Source organism: Lissotriton helveticus, chromosome 12 (genome assembly GCF_964261635.1).
Source record: "Lissotriton helveticus chromosome 12, aLisHel1.1, whole genome shotgun sequence".
Lineage (NCBI taxonomy): Eukaryota > Metazoa > Chordata > Amphibia > Caudata > Salamandridae > Lissotriton > Lissotriton helveticus.
In genome coordinates this window covers 286564289-286578828 of record NC_136073.1, presented here as the reverse complement: position 1 = coordinate 286578828, position 14540 = coordinate 286564289, and the positions used below count along the sequence as shown (strand labels likewise).

The following is a 14540-nucleotide window of genomic DNA, read 5'->3' as shown; positions in this document are numbered from 1 at the left end:
CATCACAAGTTTAACTAGTGATGCGCTTGATCAATTTCTAGGAGGCTTTAAAATCGTTCCAAAAAGGAAGTGTTTCATTTTGATATTAAAAGCATCAGGAAAAGAAATGCAAGCCATAGGTGGGAGAATTTGATGACACTGCACCAATTAGAAGAGCTGCAGCGACTGATTAGTTTTAATAGGATCTTACATGTGACAGGGGGCATGGATTACTGATGACTGACAACATGCTTATGAAGGCTGTTTAAATGATGGGAATGCAAATTTGGATGAGTTTTTATTACTTTTTATAATGTTGGTTAAATACTATGGGGCAGATTTACAAGCCCCTTGTGCCACTTTTTCGTCACTTTTAACATGGGAAGAGTAATGCAAAAGTGGCACAAGGGGCTTGTAAATCTGCCCCTATACCTTTTGCATAATGGAGTAATCCAAACAAAGATGACAACTGCTACTTATTTGTACTATTGTTTAGCCTCACAATCTACAGATCTAAGGACAATGTTTTAAATCACAGAATTCAATTAATTTGGGTAATACTTTTTGCTCAGTTTTTGTGCTTGCATTTTTCACAGACCTGTGTTCCAGAAGCATCCAATCAAGTCAATGCTGTACAGGCTCCAAAGGGCTGGCCATCTAAGGGACAAATCACTTTTAAAGATTATCACATGAAATATCGAGAAAACACACCAGTTGTCCTAAAAGGGCTAAACTTGACTATTTATCCTCAGGAATCAATTGGGATTGTTGGGCGGACTGGCTCTGGTGAGTTATTTCTCTCTAATTTCATTACATAACTGTATCTTACGTTTTATGTGTAGCTCTATGTCTTGCATTTTATTGTGTCTGCCATTATGTAATTAAAACATATAGAACAAAGAGTTCTCTTACATTTCTCACTAGATGAAGAACATACAAACAAAACCATTTTCTTTTACTTTCTCTGGTTGTCTACCACCACACTGTCCAAAAGATCAAACCATTACTCATTCCAACCTCCATTGAAACTTCACTACTCAAGTACATTTAAATCAGAAATACAAATAAAGCCATTCTTCCTTTTAATCTAAACGTTTGTAGCGACAGACACATATTAGCAAAAATAAAATACACCGTTAAGGGCAAAAGAGAAATACTGCCAAATTCTTAACCACACATGAAATAAACCTTAACAGAACACATAATATTGTAGCACATTGATGTGACCTTTCATTCCTCTCTTCACTGCCTCCCTCATTTCACATACAAAACTTTTATCATATTGCCATTACTCAAATTATTTGTCAACTGATATTCCTATATGTGTGCTTTTATATTGAAAGCAAGATCAAGCCTAGTCACCAAGCTTACTTATGAAGCAGGCCTTATCCTCTGCCTACCAAATAGCTTTCAAACCTGCTAATCTATTAAACCTCAAAGTCAATATATGCAGTCATATCAATCAGGTAAGACATGTATAGCATGGCTGATCAACCATGAGAGTATTAAGGGGCTGAGAACTCTGCTGCAAGGGAGAGTTTAGATGAACAGCCAGATCATGAGTTCTTTTCTGAATTCCCACCGACAGAATGAGGTACGGAGGTTAAGGGGGAGGTCATTCCAGGACTTAGCAGCAAGATAGGAGAAGGAGAGTCCTCCACTCTTGCTTTGGCAGATGTGGGGGTGTGAGCAAGGGAGATGGAGGGGGAGTACAGGTGTCTGGTGGGTTGGTGGAAGTTCAGACAGTGGTTGGTGTATGCTGGTGCCTTGGTTGTGCAGAGCTTTGTAGGTGTGGATCAGCATCTTGAATTGACATCTCTTCTGAATGGGGAGCCAGTGGAGTATCTTGAGGTGGGAGGTGATATGGGTCCACTTTGGGAGGCTGAGAGTCAGTCTGGTTGCTCAATTCTATATGGTCTGCAGTCTTTCATGAGGTGCAAGGTGATATCTATGTAGAGTGCTTTGCCGTAGTCCAGCTGGCTGGTGACTAGGGCTTGAGTGATGGTTCGTCTCGTGTGGACAGGGAGCCATTCAAAAATCTTGCAGAGCATGCAAAGAGTTTGGAAGCAGGCAGCGGCGAGTGCGTTGATCTGGCTTCTCATGGAAAGCTTGCTGTTCAGGATGATGCCAAGGTTGCAAGCATGGTCTGTCGGAGTGGGTGAGGGTCCTAGGTCATAAGGACACCTGACATTGCTCCAACGGGAGGTGTTTATCCAAAAGATAAGCACTTCTGACTTGTCTGTTTTGAGTTTTAGGAATTAGTCTTTCATCCAATAGGTAATGCTCGTCATGCATCTGCGGAAGTTGTCCATCATGATGGAGGGGTCCTTAGATAACAAGATGATGAACTGGGTGTCGTCAGCATGGGATATGACGTTTAGTCAGTGGGCTCTGATGATGTTGGCCAAGGGGGTCATGTAGGTTTTGAACATTGTAGGGCGGAAGAACCTGCCTTTAGGTACAAAGCATATGATGTTCTTAGGTTCCAAAACGAAGGGTGGTAGGTGGATTCTCTGGGTTCTTCCAGGGAAGAAGGAGGCAATCCATTTGAGGACATGGCCATGGATTGCAGTGTAGTTAAGCCTCCTGATGAGGGTGTGGTTAGACATGGTGTCAAAAACTGCTGAGCGGTCGAGGATGATCTGGGCCGCCAATTCTCCCCTGTCAAGGAGGATTCCGATGTCATCAGAGGCAGCAATCAGGGCAGTTTCCATGCTGTGGTTGGTGTGCAATCCAGATCAGGAGATGTCCAGAAGATTGCTGTTCTCCAGGTGTTCCTTGAGTTGGTGATTGATGGCTTTTTCAAGGACTTTAGTGAGAAAGGGGAGCAGAGTTATGGGACAGTAATTCTTGAGTTCACTGGGGTCGGTAGATGGGCTCTTGAGAAGGAATTCAACTTTGCAGGTTTCCATTCTTCAGGCAAGGTAACGGATGTGATGGGTGCATTGAAGATATCTGTGAGCTCGTTGCTGATCATCTTGCTCCTGACATTGAAAAAGTGGTGGGAACAAGGGTCCGTGGGGGCTCCTTAGTGAATGGAGTTCATGATGGCTGTGGTGTTGTGTGGTGAGCTGGTTCCAGGTGATGAGCGCATGGTCAGGATTAGCATCTGTTGAGGCGAGGTGGCTGAGGAAGTCGGTGGCGGTGGGTTATGGTTTGAAGTTTTCTGTAGATGGTAGAGATCTTGTTATGAAAGAAGTCTACCAGAGTTAGTGGGAGGGAATGAGGATGTTACTGGCAGCTTTGGTGAACTCGCTGACAATGTTGAAGAGTTCTGTGCTGTGGCTGGGACAGGCTTTGATGTGGTGGGCAAGGGCGCTTCTTTTTATCTCCTTGAGGAGTAGGTGGTATTTGTTGAGGGATGTCTTGAATGTTGCTCAGTCTGTGGGCCTCTTGCTGGTGAGCCATTTCCCTTCTAGTCATTTGCAGTTGCATTTTGTAGTTCTGAGTTCCATGGTGTACCAACAAGCCTGTTTGGAGGATCTTTTGAGTTTGATAGGCTTGATCGGGTCGACTCGGTCAGTGTGATTGGAGATCCAGGCGTAGAAATTATTGACAGCCTGTTCTATGTTGGTTATGGCACCAGGGTGGGAGACAGTGAGGGCTTTGGTCAACTGGCTCTCTGACACTTTTTTCCAGCTGTGATTTGAGGTGCAGGGTGGCTTGGTGGAGGTTCTAGGGGATCCTGAGATGGTGAGGTGGATTATGGCATTTTCTGTTCAGGTGAGCTCGGTGGCACAGTTGTACTTGACTCTGTCACTTGCTGTGAATATAGGGTCGAGTGTATGCCAGGAATGTGTATGGGGTTTGTGACTAGTTGAGTGAGCTCATTGTTGTTTATGCTTTCCATGAGGTTGGTGGTGTTGGAGTTGTTAGGGTTAGTGAGGTAAAAATTGTTGTTTGTGTGTAAGAAATAGTGTTTAGAGTCAAGGGTAAGCTGGGCGATGAATTAAGGGATGGCGTCGCACAAGATGGGGCAAGGTCCAGGAGGTCTGTAGATGAGGGTGTCTCTGATGGTGGTTTTGCCATCGATTTGGAGCTAGAAGTTGAGGTGTTCTATGATAGGGTTGGTGTTGAATGCAGTGGTGTTGCAGTGGATGGTTTCTTCGTGAATAATGGCTATTCTCCGTCTGTGTTTGTTGATGCAGTCTTGGTGAGTTATCTTGTTGCAAATGGTTGTTACTGAAGTGATGTCAGATATGGAAGAGGGTTTGAGCCAGGTCTCGGTGAGGAAGATGACGTCCAGGTGAAGGAGGTGATGGTGTCCCAGATCTCAGTGGCTTGCTTGCAGAGTAGTCTGCATTGAGCAGGAGGCAGGGAAGTTGTTCTGGAGCAGTCATGGATGGCGTGGTGGTGATGTTTGTCATGGGTTCGGGTGCCTCGGTGTTGCAGGAGAACAGAAAGTGCTTGCTGGCAAAAGGTCCTACTGCAGAATGTAAAGAGGTGCAGCAGCAGTTGTTGTGGAGTATGGAGTCCAGGGCATGGAGCTTGGTTACGGTGTATCTGCGGTTACGGGAGAGCCAGGTATCCTGGAACCCGGTGCGGGTCAGGTGCCTACGAATGCAGATAGACTCACCTTTGGCATGCCAGCTGTGCCCCCGCTGCACGAGGACACTATGCGGCCCTGCTTCGGCATCCATTAAGTAGATCCTGAGAGGGGATGTGTGCTGTGAGGATGTGGGGCTGATGCCAAGTGGGAAATGGGAGGTAGATGCAGTAAATACGACAGGAAAGACAGTGAGCACAACAGCAGCAAACACGGGTAAAACTAACTTAAGAGTCTAATGCTAATCTATACAAACAGAGTAAAACAATGACAACTGCAAACAAAACAGAGGACCGGGCACAGGGAACTGAGCAACAAGGACACAACAACAATACAGGACAACACATACAGCATGAAGCAGAGGGACTAGACAGAGGGAAGCCAAACAATCACCATGAGGGTGGAAGGGGCGCTGTGATGTGGTCAGCGAGGCTGGTGCAAGGCGGGAAGGGGGAGGGAGAGGCAGCAAAAACGGCAGAAAAAGTGAACAACACTAGGCAATAATTACAAATTGCCAATAATTACAAAACAGCGAAGCAGCAGGGGGAATCAAAGTAAAACCACACTCTGGGCAAATTCAAAACAAGGTTCCTTTGAAGTGATTTGTGATACATCATAAATTCAATCTGGCATTTAAATAATTTCACTGACAAGATCACATAATACTGATAAAGGTGCTATCAGCATAATGTCATTCTCCAAATACTAATGAAATAAAAGTGCAACTGTTATATTGAAATAAAAATAATGAATCAGAAATTACGATAGTAACACACTTACACTTATTGGCGCCTGCTAAGTAAGTCACTGTGCTGCATACAGTGGGTTGATAGGAATCACATATTACCTTTAGAACAGACAGGCTTCCGCAAGGGACATGGCACTTTGGACAACCTTACCGCACTTTAGATAATTTCTGATAAATATGTAAGGGTTCGTGGGGGAAGAGTCTTTGCGGCGTTTATAGATTTCTCCACAGCGTTCGACAAAGTGGATCGGCCGTTGCTGTGGAGAAAATTAGCCGCTCTAGGCATGCTTCCTCTCCTGTTAGATCTGGTTAAGGGCCTCCACTCAGATACATGGTGCCAAGTCCTTCAAGGAGGGGAAAGGGGGTTATCTCAAATCATTCCTTCCATCAACGGACTAAAGCAGGGTTGTCTTTTGGCTCCTCTGCTTTTTTCCCTATACATTTCAGATCTCCCTAAGTCCTTATCTGCATGTAATGGTATTGCACCATCATTGGGGGGAACCCCAATTTCCTGTTTGCTATATGCGGACGATATCCTTATATTGGACTTAACGCCCAAAGGGTTAAGTAATCGTCTGCACGCTCTGCACCTTTTTGCTGATTTCCATTACTTAAAGATAAATGCAGCTAAAAGTAAAATTATGTGTATCTCAGGGAGGAAAAAAACAAAATACGAGAACTTTGGTTGGTCAGTAGGAGGTCATAAGCTGGAGGTGGTTAAGTCTTATGTCTTCCTGGGGAAAATAATATCCGATAACCTAAGTGACAAGGCCCACATTGAAAATAATACCAGGAAGGCCCTGTCTCAGGGTAAAAGCTTGAGTGCATTATACTCTGCCACAGGAAGAAGACATTTCTCTTACCTGCTACAGGTTTTTAGGGCGAAAATCCCGTCATCCCTTTTGTATGGAATTGAAATAGTTGATCTAGGGCAATGGGATTTTTTACACGTTGCAGAAGGTAAAGTTCTACGGTTTATAGCCTCTATTAACACCGCCTGTACAGTGGCATCGCTGAGACTTGAATTCGGCATCCGTAGTAGTTGAGTGCAGGGCTTGGCAGGGCTAGTGCACTGGGTAGCCAGTCTGGCCAGAGGGGAAGTGGGGACTTTGAGACACTTAATGAAGTCGGAATTTCTGGGCACTTTAAGGGAGTTCTCCTTAATTGTAAAGAATTTTAGAAGGGCTGTCGCACTTCTACAATTGTAGGAGAGCACTCTTTTCACTCTGTCTGCCGTTCAGTTAAAATCACTTTTGAAACAGGCCTCGTGGGATCTCAGTTTTAGGCTGGACAGGGAATCCATTCTTGTAAAGAAGGGAGTAACCCCTCTTACTGATACTTGTGTATTAAAACACATGCAACCCTATGTCGCCTGGAACCTATCCCATGGCATACGGCGGTTTTGGCTTCTCCTGAGGCAGGATCTACTCCCCCTAAATAATCTTATGGCTAAGTGGTATGGTTGTTCTGCAATCTGTAATTTTTGTAATTTGTTTACCCAGGATTGTACACATGTCCTCTTTATATGTCCTGTACTTCGTTTGTTCCGTCGTAAGTGGCTAAGACAAATATGCTTGAAATTGAATATTCTTACTGCCAATTCCTTCTTACATGCTTTATATAATCCTCCCAATGAAATGTTCTGTTTTAGTATTTTTAACTTTTTTAAATGTTTTTTAGATATTTATTAGAGGGTTTTAACTGTGTTGTGCTGATTATCTTGTACTCTAGAAAAATTTGTAAATGTCTTCTCCATTTGAACGCGTACTTTGTATTATGTATCTGTTTATGTGGACCTCTTTGGAGTTCCAAAACATAATAAACAAATCTCTCACTGCATGTTGTTGCCCTTTCCTCTGAAACACCACCCTTAATAATCATTTTTGGTTTATGTATGCATGCTTTGCTGAATTTTTCTGCATAAAAGACGAAATGTGTTTAATAAAATGAAATATATATGGGAAATCTCTAGGACCTGGAGAATGGTCAGAAAGACAGTATGTAGTAGAATGGATTAAAACATACCTACACAGAGTTAAGATTGTAGATCTCAGCTGCATGAAATGACACATTCCTCCTTTGCAATCATGCTTTTCGAAACCTGCGATCCACAGCCTTTAAAAATACAGGGACATATTTGCAAGCCCATTGTGCAGCTGGCGAGACCCTTTTTTTAATGCACCGGTGACTCAGAGTGCAGACCCATATCTACGAGGCCACGGAAAGCCACTTTGTTTGATTTTTTCATGGCCACGTAGAAATGGAATAGCCAAAGCAGCGCAAGTCACTGTGTTGCCTTACTCTGCGCCAAGGAGGTGTTCCATGGGCATTGCGGTGGGTGTTCCCACGCAACACCCATGGATTTTAACGCATTCCCAGATGTACTAGGACTTGTGAACCAGGGAATGCGTGAAAGGCCTACGCTTCCCCATGGGAGGCATAACAAGGAGAAAAAACTTTGTTTTTCCTCATTGTTTCCTCTTTCTTTGTGAGCTGCATTCTGCAGACACATTGGAGGAAAATGCTTCAATTCATTATTTTTGTGCAGGAAGGACACCCATTCCTACAACGCAAACACCCTTGAAGAATCGAGCAAGGGTGCCTGTGTTGGTGTTAGTCAACCAAAACAGCACAATTGCACTGGGAAACAATTAGAATGTGCTGTATATCATAATTGCAATGCATTACTGCCCTTTCCTTTAGAAGTAGGGCAGTGCAGCTAAGTGGCTTACTGTGCTGCCCTGCGTAAAAAAAACTTGTAAATGAGGCCCATTGAGTTTCAAATAGATCTGCGCGGAGAAACTACATTCCCAGGCCTTAATAATGCCAACACTCTTCCCTCTTACTAGAGGTAATTATCCTTTCCTATTGGGGTGAGTCATGACCGAAGAATGGTGGGACAGTGGCAGACACCAACATGGTGGTACAGGGTTTGCATACCCTCCCATGTTGCTGTTTAATTTTCCCTTGATGGTCCTGCAGGTTTACCTCGATAGAACAGCAGCTTGTGGAGGCCCCGGGGTAATGGGGAATCCTCCAGGATTCCTTTGCCCTATCTGGGAGTGCACAGGTATTCCACAGGGCCTGCTGGACCCAAGTACTCTGGTAATCAGAAGGATTACCTTTCCTGTCATGCTCATGCATACCCTGATGATGCAATGTACCAGACATACATGTGCTTTCCCGGAATATTCTTTTGGAGTTCACGCACACCCCATAGAAAGTAACCCTTGGAAATACCATTGTGGATTGATGAGATGATGGGAAAGGTTGTTCGCTATTTTAGGTTTAGGGATTCCCTGGAGATCCCATTAGCCTACTGTATATATATGTCAAACCAGGGAGGCAATCCGAGGTGAAAGAGGTTGGCTAGCTGATTCTAGCCCAAAGTGATACCTATAGAGGGAACTAATGATATGTGTGATGTTCATTGAAGGCCAGCCCTAATTCTGAAGATTACCTAGATTTTAATTTGTTATGCAAACAATATTACACAGTGTATAAGCAATAGAAAATATTTGAAGCATGAATTCAAAATGTAATACATTTGTATGACAATTGGTAGAGTTTTAAACACTACAATGTGGAGGTCAGCTTGATGTTTTCAATACTGGGAAATTAGGAAAATTACTGGAGTGTTTAACTTCTTATCTTATGATAATTTCTCGCATTAACTATATGTTTTGAGCCACCAAAATGGAACCCTATCACATGGAGGTATTCACGTTATATAAATATTTAGGTTCACGTGGACAGGCTGGTTGCTAAATTTTCATTACACACAGCAAAACCTTTGTCTTATCGGTTCGAAGAATACACCTACTTGGAAGGTATCAAATACACAATGCCTTTCCATTACACTGATATACACTTGTGCCCACAGTCAGTACATGTGGAGGTCCTATAAAACTTTTTTTACATAATAAAAACTTGACATGACTCCTAAAGCATCTCTGGGTTAGGTATTTACTAATGATTGTTAAGGATTTCAGTAAATTCGAGACTTCTTTCAACAGAGAAGATGGCTAAGGGTCAAACATGCTTGATGACCAGAGATGGTAACTTCTTGACCTTGAATTTGACATACTTCCCAAAGATTAAAACAATTGTCATTTTTCCAATGTCCTTCCATTATATATTGTTTCAATTTTGCCCTGTGTTTCTATTATGATTTTTCTGTATATATTAGCAATTTTCTCATGCAAAAAATAAAAGTTATTGTGTGCATTCTCTCTTTCTCATGTACAAGGAATACTTCAAAGTCAAAATGTATACATTTGTATGTTTAGTACTTTGAGATTTATTTATGTTCACTGTTTTAAGCAATATTCATTGTATTCATCTCCTTACCACACTGCTTTCCCTCAGGAAAGTCATCGCTTGGAGTGTCACTGTTTCGTCTTGTGGAGCCTATCTCTGGCACCATCTTTATTGATGGTATTGATATCTGCACCCTGAATTTGGAAGATCTTCGATCAAGGCTGTCTATTATTCCCCAGGACCCTGTCTTATTTGTGGGGACAGTGAGGTACTTTTTGATTGCTTAATCAATAAATATATTTTTGGTTCGAACATGATGACATTAAAAATATTTTGATCATTATATTAAGACTTTATATTACCTATTTTGACTTTAGGTTTTCTTTCCGACCAACACACCCATTTCAATATGAGTTGAGCAAAGTAGCAAAGTTGTGTTTGGCAATTATAAAGAACTATGAGAAATTTCAAAAATTTCACATTTGATAAGATTTTGCACTGTGCCTTTCTGCATTAAAATAATTAGCTTTGAGGAAGTAAATCATAACTTATACTAAGACAGTGAGCTGTGGAATATAAGAATATATACTTTGCATAAAACATTTCACATTCTACTGCACAACACCGATGTGTAAACAAGATCTGTGAAAAATATAGACTTATGGATAAATACATTCACCAAAACATTTTCATGATTCTCTTCACTCCTGGACTTGTCCACTTTTTCTATCTGGCCACTTGAAATTTCTTTTTTATTTTCTAAACATATTTCCTGTTCATCAACATTTACAGTCCTATAATAAATATTATTCTGTATTAGATATAATCTAGCCTTTTGAAGTTTGTTAATATCTACAAACTCTTACCATATTTTTTTTACTCTTCTTTGGAACACCATTAACTAGAATAACTACTGCCTCATTTTCCTCCCTGTCTACACCAACAGTTTCAATATTTTTCTTAAAATCTAAAGGTAAGTACACAACTCTTTCGTTAAGACCTCTTTGCAAATCTGTTCGTGGCAGCTTACCTGTTTTAGGCTCTATACGAACTATAGCCTGAAACAGGCACACAGATTGAAAAAGGATGACTCACATGCATTTAAATCTGCTAGTTCCTGAAGAATAGCTACCAAACCCACTTAATTTTTCCATTCTCCAGTCCTCTTGGCTTCCCTTTCAGGTGGCCATGATACATGTGGTCAGCCACACCCCCTCAGGTAACCTTCTATCGCCAAGTGGGGCTGGAGCTTCACCACCTTCCAGATTGTGTGCTCCATTTCTTTTACTAGGCAAACAATCCACAGGTATGGCTGGACTCACAGCTACCCTCAAGGAATCTTAGACTCCCCAATTCAAATGGCGTTAAAGCCACAGGATGTTGACTCTTGTGGTTGTCAGCTACACAACTTGGTGGAATATATTAGTTATTACTTGCTCTGAGGACACCACATGACACCTGACAGTAATCCTACTGGCTCCTGTGTCTCTTAGAGGCACCTGAGGCAACCTCCTCCCCAAGCAGTATATTGGCCATTCCCAGTTCAGCCCACCAGTGGGGGGCTTCTTCCTCTTAGGGCAGCTGAGGTCCCCCTTGACGTGCCCGTACCTGTAGCACTCATAACATTTGGGGGAGAACATCCCTGACAATTTCTTCTCTGGGAAACCACTCGACTTTTGACCAGGTTGGGCCTGGGAATATCCTCCCTAAGAACTGTTTAGGAGGCCTTTTTAGAACTTCTTGTATTTATTTTTGTCTCCCCCTTTTTCTTCTGGTCATCCTTTTGGTGATTCCCTCAGATACCATATTGGATACTCTGTTGCTGACCAGTGGTCAGCCTCCTTGTCAAAGTCTCTAGAGGAAGAGAGCTTGCTATCAATTAGGTGTTGCAGCAACTCTGTAAAGCAAGTACTGAGCATATACTCTCAAAATAAAATCATGTAGCTCATTAAAATCACTCACTTTACTGCCCCTCACCTAACTGCACAATGCCTTACTAGAGTAATCTAGGAAGTCCACCCAAGTCTAGTTTGGAATCTTCTGTCTGTCCCTAAATCTAATTTAGTGCTTCTCTTGAGTGAGCCCAAAACTTGGTCAAACGAATGGCTGTCATGGGAGCATACCTTATCTGGTCCTCAACCGCTAATGTCAGCAGGGTATCCCACCACATCATAGGCATGTATCTCCAGACACTCGCCCCTAATCCTCCTCTTGGACCCTGGGCATCCTTAGGGCTACTTCATAGGCTGAAAAACACATTTTAATATTGTCCCTGACCACATAGCTAGAGACCAGGTCCTGCCTGGGGAATGTGGACCCTCCTTTCTCCACTGGGCACTGTTGCTGCTGCCACCATTACTGCTAGACTCTCTGTTCTGTTTGACCTTGAGGTCCAGCGCTTTAAGACGAACTTCATGAGCCAACACAAATGTTCTCTCATCTAAGGCTCTTTTCTACTTCTTGTTTTCTGCCAGTCTCTCCTCCATGACCAATCTCCTTTTTCCAAGGCCCTCTTTGCATTAGCCTCCTCCTTGGATGATTCCATTTTCAGTTTGGCAAGTTGCAGTTGGAACTCAGACCTCCTGTTTTAAAGTTCCTTGGAGGCAGGTTGTGGGAGGATGCGCTGCTCCCTGCCCTGGCAGGGGACCTCACACCTGTGGGCAAGTTGCTCTCCTCCTCAGGATGCTGCAAGTCAGGACCTTTGGCCAGACTATTTTCATCCTCATCCTCCAACTCCATCTCCTCCTGCTCCTCTGTTGTAGCCTGATTCCTTCTGACTGCCTCCAAGGCTTTCATTGAGGGCTAGTTGGAAATTTACTTTGGTAGCCTTCTTTGCCACATTCAGCCTTATCTCCTTGCAGAGCCTCTGTAGCTTAGTCTTGAAGTTGTCAATGCTGTTGAGCTCTAACTCCAATGTAGCAATAGAGCTGTGAGGCAAGACTTAAATTTGAAAAAAGGAAAAAGTAGCCAAATCACCAACTAAGGAAAACTTAACGAAAATATTTGAATTAGATTTTTGGGGGATTATTAGTTTTTGCACAAAATCAGTGGGTGGCACTGCACTGCACACACAAATGTACTGGGTCCCACTACTGGATACCAATGTCACTATTTTAACATGTGCTAAACTTTCTGGTAGTTTGCCACCAAAACAGTCAGGCGTAACATAGAGGGAATTTGCAAGATATTTCTGCGGCGCATAAACATTAATACAGTGAAAACACAGCACAAGAAAAATCCCAAACCAATTTAGAAAAAGATTTAAAAATAAAAAGATATCAGAATAACAAAAATGCATTCAGTAGAACCGTAGATATGATATTTTAAAGTTTTAGGTAAAAACAGCAGCTAAAACACAACGCGCCACTTGCGGTCATGTCAGAATGGGGAAAAGTGGCAAGTTCAGGCCAACTGCGATGGAAAGCAGGCCTTTCAATCCTGAATGCAGGGTGCTCGGTTCTAATGTGAGGGTGCCCCTGCATGAACATAGAGTTGCCATTCGCCATTATGCGATGACCACTTCTAAACTGGGTGTAACAAATCCTTTCATGTTTGGTATCAAACATGTTGGAATCATATCCCCACACCGGAAGCAGTGTGAGCGGTATGAATCCATGAACTGTAACGCTCCTCTGGGAGGCCTTCAGTGGTCCCGGGACCAGTCTTCTAGACCCAGAAAGCATAACATGGATGCTGCCGACCAGAGACTCGATTCTGCCCTACTGCAGCTGAGTCAGCCTCGCGCAGGGGAAGGCAGAACAATAGGTATCCTGTCACAAGGAGGTGTGACCATCTCCCAGACAGGATTTAGTGTATTGGGGCCGGGTGGGAGCGCTTGCCAGGGCCACTTAGTCTGCTTGAGGGGCACATTTGGTGCCTTCCTTGCATAGTCCAGTTCAACCCAGCTCAGCCATTGGCTCCTGCTCTGGCGCAAAACTGGACAAAGGACATGGAAGTACTTAAGGGCTTACCTGTTGGTGGATCCCTAGATTCGTCGGGGAACAAGATTCATTTAAAGACACCACTTCTTCTTTGACCATCCTGGCACTCTGGACTTCTCTCTGGACATTGAGACTGCAATTAGGAAGACTACTGCTACTCCTGGTCTCCTCGCCCTGCTCATCTGCTGCAACGTCTATGCCTCTGCTCCATACAGGAACCTACCAAGGACACTTGAGGGAATCTCCCTTGAAGTGAAGGAGTCACTTCACTGCATCTGCAGGTACTACAATGAAGCAGATCGGTCTGCTGATCGATCCCGAGCTCCCTCTGACTCTGAAAGGCTCAGCAACACAGGTGGTGGTTCTTCACATCCTTGAGGCATGCCCTGTCCTCTTACCTAGTTTCCTTTGTCGGAGCGGCAGGAACTGTACCCCTGTGCACTGCGTCAACTTGCCGTTGCAAAGCTTCCTTCCTCCAAAATCTTTGGGCTCCAAGTAACCTCAAGCATCTCCAGTGACCAACATCTTCATCCTCACAGCATCACTTGCACTGTGGGCCTGCATCTTTGGTGAGCTGCTCGAGGTCCTCTTGCGATGTCAGTGTCTTCGGCCTATGGGTCCTCTTGAGGATCTTCTTTAATTTCTGTGGGCTCCACTGATTGCTCAGGGCCTGCCCTGACTCCTCTGCTTGTGGTGAGTCACCTTGAACTTGTTGGTCCTGATGCTGCACCTTCTTCACTCTCCACGTTGTTTGCAGTTGCCAAGGCTTGTTGGTGCTCCCTATAAAAACCGACCCTTCAACTCTCTGCATCCAACGTGGGACAGCTTGTGAGTGGCTCCTGGTATGTTACAGCATTGCTTGGTCCTCACAGCTGCAGTTCCAAAGTCACCATCATCTCTTCTGCAACACCCGACATCAGTGGGCATTCGTCTTCCTGCTTCCTGGTCAGTCTTGAGTTTCATAGACCCTGTACCCTCTGCTAGCAGGTACTTCACATCTTGACTCCATCTCTGAGTTCCACTGGAAAACTTTCACCTTCCCCAGCATCAACATCTTCCAGAAATC

General features: G+C 43.6%; 1 protein-coding gene across 1 annotated transcript in view; it reads left to right on the top strand.

Moving 5' to 3' along the window:
• LOC144799981 (ATP-binding cassette sub-family C member 12-like) overlaps positions 1-14540 on the top strand; it is a 973671-nt gene that overhangs the window by 831067 nt on the left and 128064 nt on the right. The window contains exons 25-26 of the mRNA XM_078671636.1: positions 576-765; positions 9642-9801. Coding sequence (XP_078527762.1) covers positions 576-765; positions 9642-9801 — 350 coding nt within the window. The remainder of the gene's footprint in view (positions 1-575; positions 766-9641; positions 9802-14540) is intronic.